The 20819-nt window shown below is 56.3% G+C and overlaps 3 protein-coding genes across 8 annotated transcripts in view; 1 reads left to right on the top strand and 2 right to left on the bottom strand.

Moving 5' to 3' along the window:
* SLC9A5 (solute carrier family 9 member A5) overlaps window positions 1–10403 on the bottom strand; it is a 35367-nt gene extending 24964 nt beyond the window's left edge. For both annotated transcript variants that reach the window (XM_063611733.1, XM_063611734.1), the window contains exons 1-2: window positions 10335–10403; window positions 9486–9570 (exon numbers count right to left, since the gene is read on the bottom strand). The gene's annotated coding sequence lies outside the window, so the exon portion shown is untranslated. The remainder of the gene's footprint in view (window positions 1–9485; window positions 9571–10334) is intronic.
* Window positions 1–18539, top strand: FHOD1 (formin homology 2 domain containing 1). Of its 5 annotated transcripts, XM_055298532.2 has the most exons (24): window positions 55–374; window positions 8477–8583; window positions 8964–9028; window positions 9495–9562; window positions 9635–9740; window positions 9814–9908; window positions 10174–10285; window positions 10372–10466; window positions 10559–10702; window positions 10827–10975; window positions 11208–11384; window positions 11505–11528; window positions 11868–11921; window positions 13449–13564; window positions 13653–14263; window positions 15731–15886; window positions 16110–16292; window positions 16380–16499; window positions 16580–16741; window positions 17139–17329; window positions 17424–17616; window positions 17704–17866; window positions 17942–18139; window positions 18214–18539. In XM_055298532.2, the coding sequence occupies exons 1-24, from the start codon at window positions 174–176 to the stop codon at window positions 18294–18296; spliced, it is 3573 nt and encodes a 1190-aa protein (XP_055154507.1). In that variant the 5' UTR covers window positions 55–173; the 3' UTR covers window positions 18297–18539. The 5 variants fall into 5 exon arrangements, with proteins under 5 accessions (XP_055154508.1, XP_055154509.1, XP_055154507.1 ...); XM_063611731.1 differs by lacking the exons at window positions 55–374; window positions 11505–11528; window positions 11868–11921 and adding exons at window positions 487–754; window positions 1101–1317; XM_055298533.2 differs by lacking the exons at window positions 11505–11528; window positions 11868–11921 and having other exon boundaries at window positions 1–374.
* A 110-nt stretch (window positions 18540–18649) lies between these two features.
* On the bottom strand, window positions 18650–20816 carry TMEM208 (transmembrane protein 208). The gene is made up of 6 exons (XM_055298603.1): window positions 20689–20816; window positions 19983–20078; window positions 19501–19560; window positions 19284–19420; window positions 19047–19131; window positions 18650–18952 (listed from the first exon to the last, which is right to left on the bottom strand). Exons 1-6 carry the CDS (start codon window positions 20692–20694, stop codon window positions 18815–18817), a joined length of 522 nt encoding a protein of 173 aa, XP_055154578.1. The 5' UTR covers window positions 20695–20816; the 3' UTR covers window positions 18650–18814.
* Window positions 20817–20819: the final 3 nt, after the last annotated feature.

A 20819-nucleotide genomic window follows, 5' to 3' on the forward strand; every position in this document is an offset into this window, starting at 1 on the left:
CGGGGACTAATCTTGGCTCCACCCCCTTCCTCGGCCCCGCCTCCATCTGGCCCCGCCCCTCCAGCCGCGTCCGGTCCGGCCCGGCCCGCACAGCGGAGCTACAGTGTGCTTTGAGTAGAAGCTGCACTGGGGCCGGGACTCGGAGGCGCGCTGCGCTAGCCGGCCGCGGAGCCATGGCGGGCGGGGAAGACCGCGGGGACGGAGAGCCAGTATCAGTGGTGACCGTGAGGGTGCAGTACCTGGAAGACACCGACCCCTTCGCATGTGCCAACTTCCCGGAGCCGCGCCGGGCCCCCACCTGCAGCCTGGACGGGGCGCTGCCCTTGGGCGCGCAGATACCCGCGGTGCACCGCCTGCTGGGAGCGCCGCTCAAGGTGAGGGGGGCCGGAGAAAGGTTGGGGCGATTGGGGATTCAGGGTGGGCGCCATGAAAGCTGGTGGGAGGTGCCCCGCGGGAAGAGGCTGGAGCGAGTGTCCTCCTCCGGAAAAGTCTTGGGCTGGGGTCCCAGGGTCCACTCTGCCCCGCCTGCGGGGGAGTCCCCTCTCAAGTTGAGGGGAAACTGAAGAGGGGTGCCAGGAACTTGGCTCCGCCATTCTGACTGCCCTTCGAATTAGGCGCACCTGGGGAGGTGCTCGAGTTCCGCTCGCCGTCCGTCTGCCAGAGTGGCTTCCCTGGTCAGGGTGACGGTAGCCGCTTGGGCTGTAGCGGACCCTGGAGGCGGAGCTGGGGAGGGACCAGCTTCCACCTGCTTCAGGTGAGGTGGGGGCGGGACCACGAGGAGGGGCGGGCCCGAGGCGGGCTACTTAGAGGTGGCAGAGGTTTCCTGCGGTGTCAGGAAGCTGGATTGGGGCTTGACCCTGTAGGTCAATGGGAGCATGGGAGTGCCGGCCAGGGAGAGACTTCACGGGGTGAGGGGAGTCCCCGCGAAGCGGTCTGGCCCGGGATCCGCAGAGCGCAGAAGGCTGCACGGGTGGAAAAGCCCTTTGAGTCACCGCTCCCGCCCCCACCCCCGGACACTCGCCGCCCATCTGCCCGCGCCTGGAAGTGAGAGGGAGGGCCGGGCTAATTTTAAACCGCCGGCCTGCCCTACTTTGCTGCAGCCCCGAAGCCGACTTGTGCACAGTGAGGAAAGAGGCCCTTTTCCAGATGGCCAGCCTACCTCCTCTCCCCTCCCTCTCGCCGCCGTCAGCCCCCAGCAAGCAGCCCTTTCCGGCGCGCTGTTTCCGGGCCAGGACTCTGGAAGGCGCACTACCACCCCCACAGGCTCCCCACCAGCCCGGCCGCCTCCAGTGCTGGGGAAGAGGAGAGAGAGTCGGGGTGGGTGCCCTCCCCTGCTCCCAGCCTCAGCTGGGCGCCAAGTTGAGTAAACTTGCCCCTTGGGCCTGGGGTCTCCCCTGGAATGTGCCCCGGGCCCCCAGCCCGCATTCCTCGCGCTGCGGCCAGCCCCGCCTCTGAGCGCTGGCGGGAGGGGTGGTGAGACTATTGGCCTGGGGAGTGGCACGTGTCCAGGCCAGAACCCCGGCTTCAAGGCCATGGCTGGAAGGATGCAGCACACTGCTCACCGCCAGAGTTTTGACGCAGCAAAACAGAGTTTTGACGCAGCCCCCGCTTGTCCTGCCCTATTCAGAGGGTCAAATTGAGGTGTGCCTGGAAGAAGCGTGTGCAGCTGGAGGCCACCTCCCATTCAGGATGGGGGCTGGGAAGACAGGAGTGCTGAACTAAGACAGGTTCCCGCTTCCAGGCTCCTAAAGTCTGGGTCCTGAAATAAGGGTGCGGCACTACAGAAAATATTGTATTCCTCTCATCCTGCAACTCAAGGATTGGACCTAGCCCTGACACCACCCCCCCGATATTTTTTTTTTTTAAGACGGATTCTGGCTCTGTCTCCCAGGCTGGAGTACAGTGGGGCTATCTTGGCTCACTGCAACCTCCACCTCCCGGGTTCTAGCAATTCTCGTTTCTCAGCCTTCCAAATAGCTGGGATTACAGGTGTGCGCCACCACACCCAGCTAATTTTTGTATTTTTAGTAGAGACAGGGTTTCTCCGTGTTGGCCAGCCTGGTCTCAAACTCCTGACCTCAGGTGATCTGCCTGCCTAAGCCTCCCAAAGTGCTGGGATTACAGGCTTGAGCCACCGTGCCTGGCCCCTTGACATACCTATTCCCAACTGGGGGCAAGCCTGGGAAGTCAGCTGCAAGAAAGAGGCTCAGAACCACTCCTTCTATCTCCCTCTCATGGGACCTGTGTCACCACCCAACCCCACCAGGTGCTCTGCTCTGTGTTCCCTGCTCCTTAGCTGAGGACACTACTGAGCTCCAGTGGAGAATATAAGTTCCTCATCCCCAGTGCAGTCCTTCCTGGTCTCCCTGATTTCATGTTCTCCCACCTGGAGTACCTGAGGACTGCCTCCCCTCCCCCACGGGGATACAGAGGTGGCACACTAGGTTACCACAATGCCAGAAGCCAGGACTCCCTGGGGCTAGCAACTCTGCCAGGAATGGTCAGATGCACTGTGATGTGTTCAACCCAAATATAAACTATGACCACAGCCCCAGAATAGAAGGCTGGAGGAACAGGGGCTGAGAATAGGGCAGGGACAGGGACATCAGAGAGCTGAGCGAGGGGGAGCAGGGCCCCTCCTTGCAGGAAATGTCAACAGCTGGTTCCTCCCGTAGTCCTATAAGTGGGTGCCCCAGAGTCACAGACATGACTCAGGCCTGTCTTGCTGGCCCTCTAGAGGGAAGAGGTGGCCCAGAAACTGGGGCATCCCTGTCCCAAGCTGTAGGGCAGAAATAAGAGGAAGGGGTTCTCTACTCATTGCTTCGTCCTATGTACAGTTGTCCAGCAGAGGACAGGACACAGCCAAGTGGCCTCTGTCCTCCTCTGGGTACTGGCCCCGGGCACTGGCCCTGATCATCCCAGATGACCCCCCTCCCTGGGGATGTACAGAGGCCAGCCTTCTTTCTCCCTGGGGCTCCACCCACACACCCCACTGGGCCAAGCTTAGCCCCTAGAGTTCCCCTGGGGGCTTCCTTTTTAAAGAGCTTTCAGATCTCAGAAAGCCTTGCTCATTTCCTCCTAGACTAGGAGGAAGCTCCTGGCCACAGCCTCTGACTCATCTCCTGGCCCTGGTTGGTAGAAGGGAGCTTGACAGTGCCTTGGGCCGGGCCTAGTGTCCCCGGGGGAAATCAGGAGTGCCTTCCTCCACTCCAAAATATTCCCCCAGCCTAGGGACCTGCCTTTGCCCCAGGGGAGAATGTGTCCCTCTGGCCTTGTATCTTGTCTCCTAATCTAGAGCCTCCCAGTTCTACCCTCCCTTCTGGGAAGTGTCTCAGGAGCCTCTCCCTGATACCCAAGGCCCTACCACACCTGGTATAGCACTGACTTCTCCCTGAGCTCCGGGTAGGGGGACCTGGGGTGCTTTTCTGACCCTGCTGCAAAGGCCAGGAAAGCCCTCTCCTCCTGTCAGTGGGGATAGCCCTAGAAATCTGGTCATTACTAGCAACTTTGTTTCCCTAGCTATGGCTAAAAATCAGAGTAGGACAGGGGTAGCTCTGTCCTGGAATGTTTCCTGACCCTACCCCAACCCACTCTAGCCTCTTTACATCTCAGGAGCCTTTGGGAGACTGTAGAAAATTGAGGTGTGGGGATGAGTCCTGGTCTCCTCCTAGCCTCCCCTGGGGCTGGTCTATCCATTCTGCTGGTCGTTCTGGAACAGAGTGGCTGAGCTGTAGACTGGTGAGGGACACTGACACCTAGGTCCTGGCAGAGGTAGATACTATTATCCTAGCTTGTACGGGGTGCGTGTGTCTATTGATGTTCCCTTACTGGAACTGGGAGGACCAGTTTGGGGTATTTGCAGAGTCCAGAAAACTAAGGATGTCTTCAGCTCTTGGCAATCCTCCTGGCCCCAGCCCTCACTCCACCTCCCCTCTAGGTTCCTTGGAGCATTTCCAGGGCCCATCCGCCCAAGATTTGGTCAATTAGCCCTGGCTCCTGGCTGTGCACCCTGGGGCAATGCGCTGATTTTCTGATTCTTGGTTTCCCTATCTGTAAAAGGATTATTGGTAGAATCAAATTAAATAGGCAGCTCAGGCTGGGCATGGTGGCTCATGCCTGTAATCTCAGCACTTTGGGAAGCCAAGGCCAGAGGATTGCTTGAGGCCAGGAGTTCAAGAACACTGTGGGTGATATAGCGAGACCCTATTTCTATTAAAAAAAGAAAAGAAAAGAAAGAGGCAGCCTGGTGCCTGGCACAGAGGAAGCATAAGAAAAGATAACAAAAGTGTATTTCCCTCCCCAAGGCCCATCCTTGTCATCTCATTCAGGAAGTCACACTCTAGTTGGAGACCTGCGATAACAGGAAAGGAGGGTCTTCAGAACACAGGGTCCTGTGTTTATAGGAAAGGAGACAAAAGAGGCAGTTAACCAATTATTTTCTAAAACGGAAGCCCTTCAGCCTATAATCCTGCCTCTTTTCCATCTTCCCTGTACCTTGTTCTGGTATGTTCAGTCTTACCTGATTACACTGTTATTAAAAATATTGGGTAAGACAGTCTAAAGAAACAAGCGGGAAAAATGTATATATATATAATATATAATAGATATATGTAATAGATGTCTAGATATATATAATAGATATATAGCTATATATATATAAATTATCAATATCTATAGACATCTATATATTATAGATCTGTATCTATATATTATACATAGGTAGATAGATATCTAGAAAGAGAGAGAGAAGTAGACGCCATGGTCCCCTGGGCTTGACCCTGCATATAAAACCATACATAACCAGTTGGTTTTGGGCTGCCAGAAAAGCCTGAACCTAGAGAGTCAAGAGAATAGTGGGCTGGAGGCCAACGTGAGAAGCTGGGCCTGGGAAGAATGGGGGAAAGACTCTACCCCAAGACAGAGACCAGAGAAATGAGGAAGACAAGAGCCAGGAAGGTGTCAGGGATGTGGGCCCATACTACGTGCTGACCTTAAGCCCTGTCAGTAAGGACCAGGGTTTGGGCTTATTCAGGCCTGGCCCAGCCCCAGGGTGTGAGAAACAAGGCCCAGAGGTTTGGCTCTCTCAGAAGGGTGACCTCAGGAAGGGGCCAGGGGTGTGAGGGACAAGTGCCATCCTGCTGGCAGGAAGTCTCCTGCTCTTTGCTGCTTGCCTGACTCTAGCCTACCACCCCACACTTCCACCCAGGACAGACAGCTGGGGGTGGGGAGACACTGTCCTGGAAGGCACTGGACTGCCTGTTTCCCTGGACCTTCTCCCCAGAAATGGGGCCCTGGCAGGATTGGACAGGTGAAGTGGCTGAGGAGGCTAGAGAATGTGGACCATTGGCCGGGCACAGTGGCTCACACCTGTAATTCCAGCACTTTGAGAGGCAGAGGCAAGCGGATCACTTGAGGTCAGGAGTTCAAGATCAGCCTGGATGACATGCTGAAACCCCGCTTCTACTAAAAATACAAAAATTAGCCAGGCATGGTGATGCACATCTGTAACCCTAGCTACTTGGGAGGCTGAGGTAGGAGAATCGCTTGAACCCAGGAGGCGGAGGTTGCAGTGAGCCGAGATCACACGCCACTATACTCCAGCTTAGGAGGCAGAGCAAGACTCCATATCAAAAAAAAAAAAAAAAAAAGAAGGTGGACCATTTAACCTTCAGGACCCTTCCCCAAATGGATGCAGGTGTCCTGGAATGAGAGGGATATTCTTTGCTCTCTTGGGATTACAGCATGCAAGGAAGCAGGACAGCATGGTGTGCCTGACCTTTCTGGGTCTGTGCTGCTTTGGCCTGTGTTGGCCAGTGCATACCTGACCTTATACCTGGGTGTGTAAGCAGTTACCAGGTGTAACATGTTTTCCCTTCCTGTTTATCTTTATAGCACTCTGCCCCTCCCCTTTCTTAGCACCCATGAAAGTTGTGATTCCACATTCATTTGTGAGCTTTTTCTTTTTTTTTTTTTTTTTTGAGACAGAGTCTCGCTGTCGCCCAGGCTGGAGTGCAGTGGCGTGATCTCGGCTCACTGCAGGCTCCGACCCCCGGGGTTCACGCCATTCTCCTGCCTCAGCCTCCCGAGTAGCTGGGACTACAGGTGCCCGCCACCTCGCCCGGCTAATTTTTTGTATTTTTAGTAGAGACGGGGTTTCACTGTGTTAGCCGGGAGGGTCTCGATCTCCTGACCTCGTGATCTGCCCGCCTCGGCCTCCCAAAGTGCTGGGATTACAGGCGTGAGCCACCGTGCCCGGCCGTGAGCTTTTTCTGACTCAAGTCTGTCTGTCTTCCCGTCTGCCCCACTGGGCTGGAAGGAAGGGAAGGCAGAGGCAGTATCTGATTCCTCCTAGGTCCTCTGCATCTGAAACCAGCCTGGTCATGAATGTTCAAAGAATGAGCTGTTCTATATGTGTGTGATTCGAGGGGATCCCTGATGGGGGGTGGCTCTGGGGTAGGTGTGTTCTTCTAGGGTCCCAGAATCTTCCAGGCCAAGGGAGGGAGATGTGGCTGTGCCTGAATGGGGGTAGGGTGGTAGGCTGCTGAGTCACCGTGTGGGAAGAGATCAGGAGGAATGTGGGTTGCCCTCAGCTGAGTTGGCCCTGGACAAGATACCCCAGCCCTCAGGCCTTGCTGCCCCTTCTCAGGCCTGTTCCCAGTAGGCCCTGGAGAAGATGACTCTGCTCCCAGGGAGGGGAAAGTGGCCAGGCCCGCCCAAGGCACCCTGGGGAGGGCAGGCAGCCAGGCAGGAAGTGGGACAGAGAACACGCTGGAGTGTTTGTCCTATGTCCCAGGTCCCAGGCGGGGGTGGGGGGGTCATCCAAGGGCCCCACAGGCTAAACTGTGGGGAAGGAGCCAGGTCAGGCTCCGAGGCAGGAGCAAGGGGTGCTAAACAGAGGTGGGGGTTGGGGCAGGAGCTGGACTCCCTTTTTCTTCAGGGGACCAAGGCCAGTTGGAAGCCCTTGGGCAGGGTCCAGAAGAGGGCAGGGCAGACCAAACAGCAGGACAAATGTTGGAATTGACATGCCCAGTAAGATGGAGACCAGAATACCCCCTGCCTCTCCAGAGGTGGGCTCTCCCTGGGCCAAGGCATCTCAAGGGCCAGAGCCACTTAAGTCAAGGAGACTTTGCTGAACCTGCATACCTGCACTGTGCAATGCGGGGAGGTGTCTGGGAGAGGTAGAGTGCCACCCTCCGACTCACAGGAGTCACCTCCCTCAGGCTTCTCTACAGGCACTTCTCAAGGGGCTAAGTGCCATGCCCTGTGGTGGGGGAGGAGAGCCCGGGGAGGGAAACATGGACACGTGGATGGAGCATGTGCCTGCTTGTTACAAAGGCAGGCTTTGGGGTCCTACTGTAGACTGAGTCAGACTCTAAAGTGTTTTGTTTTGTTGTTTTTTGAGATGGAGTCTCACTCTGTCTCCCAGGCTAGAATGCAATGACATGATCTCGGCTCACTGCAACGTCTGCCTCCTGGATTCAAGCAATTCTCCTGCCTCAGCCTCCCCAGCCGTAGCTGGGATTACAGGCACCTGCCATCATGCCTGGCTTATTTTTGTATTTTTGTAGAGACGGGGTTTCACCATGTTGGCCAGGCTGGTCTAGAACTCCTGACCTTAGGTGATCCACCCTCCTCAGCCTCCCAAAGTGCTGATATTACAGGCGTGAGCCACCACGCCTGGCCTAAAGTTTGTTTTTTAATAGGCCCCTTGGGTGTCTCTGAGGTCCAGCTAGGACCATTATAACTGTAGCCCACTTTGGGGGAGGGCAAAGACCCTGAAATCTGGTGGGACTGGGAAGTCTATGGATCAGACTCTGTCTTCACCCTCTTACTCACTGAGACACAAACACACACAGACACACTCTCCCGAGTGGATTTGCACCTCCCAGCCATCTTAACACTTTCTCTCTGGGGCTTAATGCTTTGTGACTACACCTTATCACCCCACAGGGCTGTGAGCTTCCTCGAAGGCAGGAACTGCCTCCCATCTTCTCTTCATTCCCCTTCCTCATCTGTGTTTATTAGCTCAACAAGTCCTAGTGAGTGCTTACTGTGTGTCGGGTGCTATGCCAGGCTCTATAGATACAGCAGGGAGCAAGACAGATGGAGTGCCTGAAAGCAGAGAATGCAGCTAGAGGAGGAGACCAATGGCTCGGATATTAGAATGCTGTGTGGAAGGTCTCGGAGGGGAGCATACACACAGGGTGGAGTGGGTTGCATAGCAACCTAAAGAATATGTAGGTATCAGCCAGGAGAGGAGATGGTACAAACAAAGGCCAAGAAAGCCTGGTGCCTGACACAGACGGGCTTTGCACATAGTAGGCGCTTGAGAAGCAACCGCTGAAGGAATGCACAGCTGTAGTGCAGACCCTGTGTCTCTCTGCCACCCCTCAAGTGGTAGGTAAGAGGTCAGGGGTCTTCACACATTCCCCTGCCACCTCTTCCTCAGTCTCACAGCTGTTCCCTTTGCCCCCAGTTGGAGGATTGTGCTCTGCAAGTGTCTCCCTCTGGATACTACCTGGACCCCGAGCTGTCCCTGGAAGAGCAGCGGGAGATGCTGGAGGGCTTCTATGAAGAGATCAGGTCAGAACTGATGGGGCCAGGGAGGCAAGGTTACCCCCACCCTTGCCAGGGGCTGGCTCAAATGTCAGCAGCTGAGACACTCGATCACTAGCCTGGGCCATGGGTCACCTCCTGCCCCAGGGAAGTGTGCCAGGGGAATTCTAAAGCCTGGCCAGTGTTACCTGCTGCCCAAGGTGGGAGTCAGGGGCTCTCCCACATACCTGAGATACATGTGTTTGCACCAACCCTCTTGTCCAACCAACCCTTGGGTCCTTGGAGGAGCAGCTGGGAGGAACAAGCTGGGCTGCGGCTGGCATGGGGAGGTCTTTGGCTCCCTTGGCTTGTGGGGAGGAATGCTGAGGGATGGGCTGGGAGCTGCTGACAGAGATCCTTGATTCCAGCAAAGGGCGGAAGCCCACGCTGATCCTTCGGACCCAGCTCTCTGTGAAGGTCAACGCTATCTTGGGTGAGTGTGTGAGGGCATCCGTGTCCAGCAGCACCTCCTCCCCATAGCCCAGTTGGCTCACCTTCAGGCCTGTGCTGAACAGTGAGCAAAGTAGGTTTAGCTGGATGTGCTCCTTCCTCTCCCTATCCTGACCTCTCCTTCCAGGGCCAGGGTGGGAGTGGAGGGGGATTCAAGAATGTTAGAACAGACCAGGCATCGTAGCTCATGCCTGCAATGCCAGTGCTTTGAGAGGTCAAGGTGGGAGAACTGCTTGAGGCTAGGAGTTTGAGGCTGCAGTGAGCTATGACTGTGCCACTGCACTCCACACTCCAGCCTGAGTGACAGAGTGAGACCCTGTCTCTTAGACCAAAACATATATATATATATATATATAAGACTATTCTTTGGTGGAGAGTTGTGGTTGTATCCAAGTAGAGGAAGACAGTGACTGTGTCCCATTGAGGGTTTTATACCCTACCTTTTACAGAAAAGCTGTATAGCTCCAGTGGTCCTGAGCTCCGCCGCTCCCTCTTCTCACTGAAGCAGATCTTCCAGGTGAGGCCCTGCAGTGGGATGGGGGTAAGTGTGTAGCCCAAGCCTCCCTAAACTCCCCCATGGTGCTTCCAGGAGGACAAAGACCTGGTGCCTGAATTCGTGCATTCAGAGGGGCTGAGCTGCCTGATCCGTGTGGGTGCTGCTGCTGACCACAACTACCAGAGCTACATCCTTAGAGGTCAGCCCCGTCCCTCTCCCATGACCTCTGCTCCAGTGACCCTCGCTGACTCTGCCCATCCCTGTGTCCCCAGCGCTCGGCCAGCTGATGCTCTTTGTGGATGGAATGCTAGGGGTGGTGGCCCACAGTGAGACTATTCAGTGGCTGTACACATTGTGTGCCAGCCTGGTAAGTGGCTCTCCACCCAGCCTTATACCCTTTGTGTATTGCTTCTCTCTGGGCCTCAGTTTCCTGTTCTGCAAAGTGGGCTGGAAGGGAGTAAGTCTGAGACCTCTCTAAGCCTATAAGGCACTTCAGTGCCTGGGCCTAGGGCCAGGGTCATTCTGCCTAGATTGTCTCTGGGTCCAGCCCCAGCAACCCTTCCCCTTCCCCAGCAACAGCTGGCACAGGTCTGGCCTAAGCCCCACTCATATGTGCTGACCTCTCTCCTCAGTCCCGCTTGGTGGTGAAGACAGCCCTGAAGCTGCTGTTGGTGTTTGTAGAATACTCCGAAAACAACGCACCGCTGTTCATCCGTGCAGTGAACTCTGTGGCCAGCACCACCGGTCAGAGACTGTCCCTTTCTCCCCCACCGCTCAGAGCCCTCTCTCCTACCTGTCCCCCTATGACTGCTCCACTTTCTGTGTGGTAGGTGCTCCTCCCTGGGCCAATTTTGTGTCCATCCTGGAGGAGAAGAATGGCGCTGACCCTGAGTTGTTGGTGTACACGGTCACCCTCATCAACAAGGTGTGTCCAAGGACTGGGTGCCAGCTCTGGGATGCTCAGGCTCCTGACCTCCCCACCAACCTCAGCCTTGCCTTCTTATCCCCGCCCTCCAGACGCTGGCGGCGCTCCCGGACCAGGACTCCTTCTACGATTTGACGGATGCACTGGAGCAGCAGGGCATGGAAGCGCTGGTCCAGCGCCACCTGGGTACTGCGGGCACTGACGTCGACCTGCGCACGCAGCTTGTGCTCTACGAGGTGGGCCGGGCTCTATGCTCTGAGGGGGACTGGAAGGAGGGAAGAGAGAAGCGCAGTCCCCAGCGCCCCACCCCACCTGCATGCACGTTAACCACTTTCTTACATCCTGGTCCGCCTCTGCTAGAACGCCCTGAAATTGGAGGATGGAGACATCGAAGAAGTCCCAGGCGCCGGTGGGCGGCGAGAACGACGAAAGCCTTCTTCTGAGGAGGGCAAGAGGAGCCGCCGTTCTCTGGAAGGCGGGGGCTGCCCCGCGCGTGCCCCGGAACCTGGGTAAGTACGAGCCTCCGTAGATGGGGAAGGGTGGATCTACTAGGTATGGCCCAGTGAGCTGACAGGCCCTGACCCCAACCCCCTCAGGCCCCGCCCCACCGACAGCCCCCGCCTCCTCCACTGGGCCTGCCATACCGACAGGCCCCACCTCCAGCCCCGCAGGCCCCACCCCATTGACAGGCCCCGCCTCCAGTCTCTCAGGCCCCGCCCCACTGACAGCCCCTGCTTTCAGCCCCACAGGCCCCGCCTCACCGGTAGGCCCCACCTCTTCCACTGGCCCCGCCCTGCTGACAGGCCCCGCCTCCAGCACTGTGGGCCCTCCCTCCGGCCTCCAAGCTTCAGTGAACCTTTTTCCTACCATCTCTGTGGCACCCTCAGCTGACACCTCCAGCGAGAGGAGCATCTACAAGTAAGTAGGGAGACAGAGGCCACCCTGGAGTCCTCTCTCCCACTGTCCCTCCGCTTTGCGCCCCTCCATGGGCACTCAGCCTCCTCTGCCCAAACGCGTGCTTTCTCTCTCTCTTTCCAGACTTCACCAAACTGCTCCCGTTTGGTAAGTGACTGCCAGCGGGTGGGGTTCGGCTCTGACTGGATCTCCTCCTCCTGTGGTTTCCTTTTTCTCCTCCAACGTTCTGCCTGTCTTTGCCTCTTGTCATGTCTCCCGCCCCCTGTCACTCCCTTGTTCTGCTGCCTCTGTCTCTTCCCCAGCACCCTGTCCTGCTCCACGTCAGTCTCTCTCCTCCACTTCCAGTTTCCTCGTGTCATACTTTCCCCCACTTCCCACTGCGGCTGGGAAGGAACCCCAATATCACTGCCTAGCTCTGTGTGGGTATGAGCAACCACGGAGCTGACACCACAGTTACCATCTCTTCCTCTCATCCCCCCTACCCAGGGCCCCTGAGAGCCCACCCGTCCCCCAGTCCCCTCCTGGGCAGGCCAGGCTGGAGTAAGTACAGAGGCTGGCCTGCCAGGCCTGCCATGTGCTCAGGGCTTCAGCATTGCTTCCCCCAGCAGGGGTTCCACGTGCCTGATGCAACCAAAGCTGGGGGACTCAGGCTTATCCTCTCCCAGACATATGCCTCCTCGGTAACCCAAAGGCTAAGCACTGGGAACCAATTCACTGGGTTCACAGTGGTCCCTGTGCTTCAATAGCAACACCTTAGCAGCCAGAGATGGGGATGTGGACACCCAACCTGGGGCTCATTCTGCCATGTCTTCAGCTCAGAAGCGAGCAGGGAGGGGACCTAGGGTGCTGTGTGGTGTGTGGTGTGGGGGTGGAGGGATAACCTAAGGCTGAGGCAAAGGCAGGGACTGAGAGCTGACAGAGGCTGGAGGGGCCAGAAAAGAAACAATGGATTGCACCCATTATTTCAGCATAAACTGAGGGCCCACTGTTTACCACATCCTTTTTTATTTTTTATTTTTATTTTTTTTTTGAGACAGAGTCTTGCTCTGTCTCCAAGGCTGGAGTGCAGTGGTGCGATCTCAGCCCACTGCAAACTCTGCCTCCCAGGTTCAAGCCTCCCAAGTAGCTGGGATTATAGGCCTGCACCACGACACCCGGGTAATTTTTGTATTTTTAGTAGAGACAGGGTTTCACCATGTTGGCCAGGCTGGTCTTGAACTCCTGACTTCAAGTAATCCACCCACCTCTGCCTCCCAAAGTGCTGGGATTACAGGCGTGAGCCACCGCACCTGGCCTGTTTACCAGGCCCTTTCCTGGGCATAGGCTCCCAGAAGCTACCAGACATGCCATGGGAGGGACAGCCTGATATGCCCATTGGGACAGCTATCCCCTTCCCCTGCTCTAAGAGTCCTTGTCTAGACTCAAGACACCAGCCTGGGCAACATAGCAAGATCTCATCTCTACAAAGAAATTTTTTAAAATTTGGCTGAGTGCATCATTCACACCTGTAATCCCAGCAATTCAGGAGGCTGAGGTGGGAGGATTGCTTGAGGCCAGGAATTCAAGGCCAGCCTGAACAACATAGTGAGACCCTGTCTCCTCAAAAAAATTAAAAAATCAGCTGTGCGTGGTGGCACATGTCTGTAGTCCCAGCCACTTGGGAGGCTGAGGGTCAAGCCCAGGAGGGTGAGGCTGCAGTGAGCTATGATCACACCACTGTACTCCAGCCTGGATGACTGACAGAGTGAGACCCTGTCTCTAAAAAACAACCAACCAAAAAAAATCAGGACAGTGAACATGAACGAGGTTGCAAGTTAGATGTTAAGTAGAATTTCTCCCTGTATTTTCACCTGGGAATGCTGGGTTGGTAGTAATCCTCCCCAGATGTGGAGGACTGAAGAAGGGCTGGCCTTGGGGGGGTGTGGTTCTGGTCTGCTCAGCGCATGGACTGTTCCCCGTGTGTCTGTGTGTGCCTGCAATTGGGGGTGGTGTCCAGGGGCTCAGCAAAGCATATGCACCTGGGCTGGGGTGTGTCAGATGCTGTCACTGACAAGCACCTTCCCTCAGAGCCCGGTTCCTGGAGAATGTGGCGGCAGCAGAAACAGAGAAGCAGGTTGCGCTGGCCCAGGGCCGGGCAGAGACACTGGCTGGGGCCATGCCCAATGAGGCGGATGGACACCCAGGTGAGTAGGTGGGTGAGCAGGCAGAGCCTGCCTGTTGCTTTGTTGCCCCACAGGGGCATGGCACTGACAGCTCCTTCCCTTTCTTTAGATGCCCGGCAACTCTGGGACTCCCTAGAGACAGCCCCTGCACCCAGAACACCCCAGAGCCCTGCCCCCTGTGTCCTGCTCCGGGCCCAGCGAAGCCTTGAGCCAGAGCCCAAGGAGCCACTGATACCAGCAAGCCCCAAGGCTGAGCCCATCTGGGAGCTCCCTACCCGTGCACCCAAGCTCTCTATTGGGGACCTGGACTTTTCAGATCTAGGGGAGGATGAAGACCAGGACATGCTGAATGTAGAGTCTGTGGAGGCTGGGAAAGAGGTCCCAGCTCCCTCACCCCCACTGCCTCTGCTCTTGGGAGTCCCCCCACCTCCCCCACCTCCACCTCCCCCACCCATCAAAGGCCCCTTCCCACCACCTCCACCTCTACCTCTGGCTGCCCCACTTCCCCATTCAGTGCCTGACAGCTCAGCCCTCCCCACCAAGAGGAAGACAGTAAAACTTTTCTGGCGTGAGCTAAAGCTGGCTGGGGGCCATGGAGTCTCTGCAAGCCGCTTTGGGCCCTGCGCCACCCTCTGGGCTTCACTGGAGCCTGTCTCAGTGGACACTGCCCGGCTGGAACACCTCTTTGAGTCTCGTGCCAAAGAGGTGCTGCCCTCCAAGGTAAATCCACTCATCTGCAAAGTAGCCCTAAGGGAGGCTGGAGGGAATCAGAGCTTAAGGATCTGACCTGTTGGAGCTAGTCACGCACTTCCCACATGGGGAAACCAAGGCAAAGAAAGGAGTAGGAAATTGTCCAAGGTCTCCTAACAGGGATCAGCAGTGCCCCAACTAGAATCTAAACGTGGCCGGGCATGGTGGCTCACGCCTGTAATCCAAGAGTTTGAGACCAGCCTGTGCAACATAGTAAGACCTTATCTCTAATAAAAGTTGGTCCAGGTGCAGTGGCTCATGCCTGTAATCCCAGGACTTTGGGAGGCCAAGGCAGGTGGATCATTTTGAGGTCAGGAGTTCGAGACCAGCCTGGTCAAACTGGCGAAACCCCGTCTCTACTAAAAATACAAAATTAGCCAGGCGTGGTGGCGGGCACGTGTAATCCCAGCTACTCGGGAGGCTGAGGCAGGAGAATCGCTTGAACCCGGGAGGTAGAGGTTGCAGTGAGTTGAGATCACGCCATTGTACTCCAGCCTGGGGGACGAGAGCAAGACTTCGTCTCAAAAATAACTAAATAAATAAAATAAAAATAAGTGTCAAAAAAAAAAAAAATTGGCCAGGCATGGTGGCTCACCCCTGTAATCCCAGCACTTTGGGAGGCCAAGGCAGGCAGATCACTTGAGGCCAGGAGTTTGAGACCAGCCTGGCCAACATGGTGAAACCCCATCTCTACTAAAAATATGAAAATTAGCTAGGGGCGTGGTGGCTCATGCCTGCAATTCCAGCTACTTGGGAGGCTGAGGCAAGAAAATTGCTTGAACCTGGAAGGCGGAAAAAAAAAGTTAAAAAAAAAAAATAGTTGGGTATGGTGGTACACACCTGTAATCTCAGCTACTTGGGAGGCTGAGGCAGGAAAATCCCAGAAGATAAGCTGCAGTGGGCTATGATGGCACCACTGCACTCCAGCCTAGGTGGTAGAGCCAGGCCCTGTCTCAAAAGAATCTAAGCTCATCCCCATGCCTTACACATCCCAGGTTGCCAGTTTGTCAGTTGTGGGACCATTTGGCAATCTAGAGGAGGGCCTTGGAGTGCCCTCTGAGATTGCTGTCCCAGCTAGTCCCTTCCTCAGTCTTTTTTTTTTTTTTTTTTTTGAGACGGAGTCTTGCTCAGTCACCCAGGCTGGAGTGCAGTGGCATGATCTCAGCTCACTGCAAGCTCTGCCTCTTGGGTTCACGCCATTCTCCTGCTTCAGCCTCCCGAGTAGCTGGGACTACAGGCGCCTGCCACCATGCCCAGCTAATTTTTTTTTGTAATTTTAGTAGAGACGGGGTTTCACCATGTTAGCCAGGATGGTCTCGATCTCCTGACCTCGTGATCCACCCGCCTTGGCCTCCCAAAGTGCTGGGATTACAGGCGTGAGCCACCGCGTCAGGCCCCCTTCCTCAGTCTTACACTGCCCTTCCCCCAACCATGCAGAAAGCTGGAGAGGGCCGCCGGACAATGACCACAGTGCTGGACCCCAAGCGCAGCAACGCCATCAACATTGGCCTAACCACACTGCCACCTGTGCATGTCATTAAGGCTGCCCTGCTCAACTTTGATGAATTTGCTGTCAGCAAGGATGGCATTGAGGTGGGGTCACCCAGCTATGGGTGCGGGGGGGAGGTCTGGCCTTCTCCTTTGGTAGATGGGCATTTCCTGTCCCTCCAGTGGTGGGCATGGGCTTGGCATTTCTGCAGGGCAGTCCCCAGACTCTGGGGCCTCCCCTAGATGACTGAGGGAGGGGTCAAGACCAATGCCTCAGGCCTCAGGCCTGCATTGAGGGGGCCATGTCAGGCTCTGGCTACATCCTCAGAAGCTACTGACCATGACGCCCACGGAGGAAGAGCAGCAGAAGATTGAGGAAGCCCAGCTGGCCAACCCTGACATACCCCTGGGCCCAGCCGAGAACTTCCTGATGACTCTTGCCTCCATTGGCGGCCTCGCTGCTCGTCTACAACTCTGGGCCTTCAAGCTGGACTATGACAGCATGGAGCGGGTACCTGGGTCTTGGAGTGGGACAGACAGTAGGGACAGGTAAGCATCATGACCATGTAGTCTGAGAGTCCCTGGTCTCCCATACCAGGAAATTGCTGAGCCACTGTTTGACCTGAAAGTGGGTATGGAACAGCTCGTACAGAATGCCACCTTCCGCTGCATCCTGGCTACCCTCCTAGCTGTGGGCAACTTCCTCAATGGCTCCCAGGTGAGTGAGAGTACATGGGGACTAGGGGGAGTCAGGGTTCTGGAGCTAACCAGGCCCAGGCTCAGAAAGGGTCCTTTCAGAGCAGCGGCTTTGAGCTGAGCTACCTGGAGAAGGTGTCAGAGGTGAAGGACACGGTGCGTCGACAGTCACTGCTACACCACCTCTGCTCCCTAGTGCTCCAGACCCGGCCTGAGTCCTCCGACCTCTATTCAGAAATCCCTGCCCTGACTCGCTGTGCCAAGGTTAGCACCTGCCAGAATCAACCAAGGCCGGACGAGGCATGAGGAGCGCTGCTTCCTGGGCCTGGCTCCTCCCCTTTCTCCCCATTTGGGCTGCTGTGCCAGGGCTTGCTCCAGCCACCTGGGTGTGAGCTATGCCCTCTGCCAGAAATGCTCTTTCCTCTATTGGCCTAGCCACACCTACTCAGTCTTTGGGTCTGTTTAACTGCCACTTCCCCCAATATACCTTCTGTTCCCCATTCACATCAAATGGACTTATGTCTCTTGCACTAGTCTATGAGCTTTTGGATGTCTGTGTCCTTACAGCCCAAGCTGGCCAGTCTGGCCCAGAGGCAGCCTCGGGCTGTGTCTTGTCTACAGGGTGTGGGGGGACAGTATGTGCACCCCCTTGCTTTCTCAGGTGGACTTTGAACAGCTGACTGAGAACCTGGGGCAGCTGGAGCGCCGGAGCCGGGCAGCCGAGGAGAGCCTGCGGAGCTTGGCCAAGCATGAGCTGGCCCCAGCCCTGCGTGCCCGCCTCACCCACTTCCTGGCCCAGTGTGCCCGCCGTGTTGCCATGCTGAGGATAGTGCACCGCCGTGTCTGCAATAGGTAGGGGCATGGACCCAAGAGAGGCAGGACAGCCACCACCCTCCCTCAGACAATAAGCAGGACTCACTGTCCCTCCCTACTCTGACCTGCCTAGGTTCCATGCCTTCCTGCTCTACCTGGGCTACACCCCGCAGGCGGCCCGTGAAGTGCGCATCACGCAGTTCTGCCACACGCTGCGGGAATTTGCGCTTGAGTATCGGACTTGCCGGGAACGAGTGCTACAGCAGCAGCAGAAGCGGGCCACATGCCGTGAGCGCAACAAGACCCGGGGACGCATGATCACCGAGGTGGGTGCCCTTCCAGGTCTCTTAGTCTTGACTGCCACCTCCTTGGTTTCCTTCACTCCTCCCAGCTCACCTTTCTTCTTTCTCCAGACAGAGAAGTTCTCAGGTGTGGCTGGGGAAGCCCCCAGCAACCCCTCTGTTCCAGTAGCAGTGAGCAGCGGGCCAGGCCGGGGAGATGCTGACAGTCATGCTAGTATGAAGAGTCTGCTGACCAGCAGGCCTGAGGACACCACACACAATCGCCGCAGCAGAGGTGAGGCCCATAGCTGCTGTAGGGAATGGGCTCCAGGGCCACCTTGGCCTGACTTTCCTATCTGGCCTTCCTCAGGCATGGTCCAGAGCAGCTCCCCAATCATGCCCACAGTGGGGCCCTCCACTGCATCCCCAGAGGAACCCCCAGGCTCCAGTTTACCCAGTGATACATCAGATGAGATCATGGACCTTCTGGTGCAGTCAGTGACCAAGAGCAGTCCTCGTGCCTTAGCTGCTAGGGAACGCAAGCGTTCCCGTGGCAACCGCAAGTCTTGTAAGTAACTCCCCACAATCCTACTGCCCACCTGAACCCCATCAACCCCCTCCAACCCTGCTCTGTCCCTGCAGTGAGACGGACGTTAAAGAGCGGGCTCGGAGATGACCTGGTGCAGGCACTGGGACTGAGCAAGGGTCCTGGCCTGGAGGTGTGAAAGTGCTGTATCCTGGATATCTATCTGGACCCTGGACTGCAGTGCAGGAGATGACAGAGTGAGGAGGGCCCAGAGCAGAATTCTGGCCCCAGAACTCCGTGCCCAGGAGCCATGCCTTGAGCAGTATTAGCTGTGTGTGTGTGCATGTGTGTGTGTGTGTGTGTGTGCACATGCATATGCATGTGCATGTGTGTGAGCTCCTTGAACTCATGGAGCAAAATAAAATTTTCTTAGCTAATCCAACAGGTTTCTCTTCTTTCAGGGTCCCCACCAGGCTGGGTCTGTAGCAGGAGGGAAATCCCATAGGACCAGCTTTTCCTGCCTCATCCCTCATCACCCACACAGCCATCAGCCACATTCTAAGCCATTTATTCAACGACCCTATAGAGTATAAGTATACCCAATACCTCAGACTGCTTTTGGGCCCTGGACTAGACCCTCATTGCTCCAGGCATGGAGGGCTGTGCACCCTGACAGAGCCACCCAGGGCCAGCGGCCTGCGGCCACAATATCAATGGCTATAACCGCTTCATCTGCCGCCGCTCCTGTCGGCGCTGCCGTTTCTCATTGTGCTCTGGTGCTGGGGTGCCACTGTCTGCAGTAAACCAGGGGCCCAGCACATTCACCCACAGGAGGTAAAGGGCCCGGCCCGGAGCCTACAAGAGAAACGGGAACTTGAAGCAAGGTGCAGGGAATAAAAGATGGGGAGGGTGAGATGCCCCTTCTTGGGAGCGCCCCCAGCTCACTTACCAGAAGCCAGAAGGACCAGACATAGAGAGAGAAGCAGCTGAGCACCTGCACGATGGCTGTCAGTAGGATCACATCCTTAAGGTGCCTGTGGATAGAAATAAAGCTGCCAAAGACGGCATATGGGCCCCAGTTCAACTCCCTTCCACCCTTTTCAAGTTGCAAGTATCTGTGCTTCTTGGGCTGTCTGGGCCCCAGCCCTGGGGCCGCTCACCTGGGCTGGCGGTGGGGGACACTCACTCTGCCATGCCCTGCTCCATGTTGAGGTCCATGCCACCATCCATCAGGGCCCCATCCTCAGAGAACGCTGCTCGTGCCATCGAGCTCATAGAGTGGTAGCTGGCCCCATACACTGCCAGACTAAAGCCCAGGGCCAACTGCAGAGCAAGAATGAGGGTATCAAAGGCCAGCCACTGACCCTACGCACTCATCCACCTCCCAGGATGGAGATACTTACCCAGGCCCAAAATGAGGCAGATGAGTAAAAGAAGACCAACGTCACAAGGCAGTAAATGGCCTGCAAGCAATCACAGGATCAGGATGGGGTCAGAAGTTACCTCCAAACCATGGGTCTCCCTCAACTCTGACCAAGAATTAGGCCAGGCTGTGGGAGGAGCAAGGTTGTTCTTACAGGGTTGAAGAAAGGCCCTGCTCCCTGAATCCCAAATACCCACTCTCCTCTGAAACCCAACTCAGCCCAGGAAAGAAGCCTTTGTGTACTTGGAGGTAGGAAGAGCTCTCAAATTGAGCTACGACTCACGCCTTAATTTCGTTTGTGTTTTACTAGTCGGCAGTTTCTCTGTGCCCAGATCTCTCATTTCTTTTTGACTGGAGCTCTCTTCTAGAGCTTTTTCGGGTACCACTACTCCTCACCAAGCAGGGCTGAGGACTAGGGGACTGACTATAAGTGGGCATAGAAGCAAGGAGGCATGCACTTACATTGGCCCCCAGTATGATCCGCAGGTAGAATTTCAGGGTCTCTCTGTTCTCTTCAAATATCTGCTTCTTCCCTCTCGTGCCCACTTTGCCCTTGGGCTGCAGAGGAATGATGAGATGCCGTCAGGAGGCCACGGTCCTCCTTTCTCCCCACCAGCCTGGTTAGCTATAGAGCTCCATCCGCAACTCAGTCAGGTCCCCGTAGTGCTGAAACCTAGCACAATTCCTGGGATGTCCACCCATCCTCCAGTCCATCCTGTCTAGGGCTGACGCCATCTCTCCAGCACCCGCAGCTAGGATCAATCGCCTCCTGCTCGCCCTGGAACAATTCAACCCTAAGCTAATACCGCCCCTGGATCCCGTGGTAGTCTGGCTTTAGGCTAACGACTCTTCCAAGGGTACTCCAGAGTGGAGTTGAATGGTGCCTCTCTCAGGCCTCCGCTGGCGTGGTCCCGATCTGGGCTAACGCCCACCTCAGGTCACTTAGATCTCTGGCCTGCTCTGGTACTGATGCCCACCCCGCTCCGGCACTAGTCCTGGTATGGTCCTGCGCCGCCATTCCCCCAGCCCAGCTCTAGCACGGTCTGGCCAGGGGATGGCGCCCCCCTCTGGCCCACTCCATATCCCTTAATGTTCTTTCTCAGTTTTCACTCTCACAGCCCCTGGAGAGCTTTGCTGGTGCGGACTCCGCCCTACCCATCCTCCTTACCGCCATGGTGCGAGGCAAATACCCAGCCCGGTGAACAAGCGAGAGCGACCGAAACCGCAATCACTAAGCACCACATCGGCAGCTCGTGCACTTCCGGCGCAGACCGAAGTCGTCAGCTTCTGGGACGGAAA

The sequence above is a fragment of the Symphalangus syndactylus genome, chromosome 11 (genome assembly GCF_028878055.3).
Source record: "Symphalangus syndactylus isolate Jambi chromosome 11, NHGRI_mSymSyn1-v2.1_pri, whole genome shotgun sequence".
In the NCBI taxonomy this organism is placed as follows: Eukaryota; Metazoa; Chordata; class Mammalia; order Primates; family Hylobatidae; genus Symphalangus; species Symphalangus syndactylus.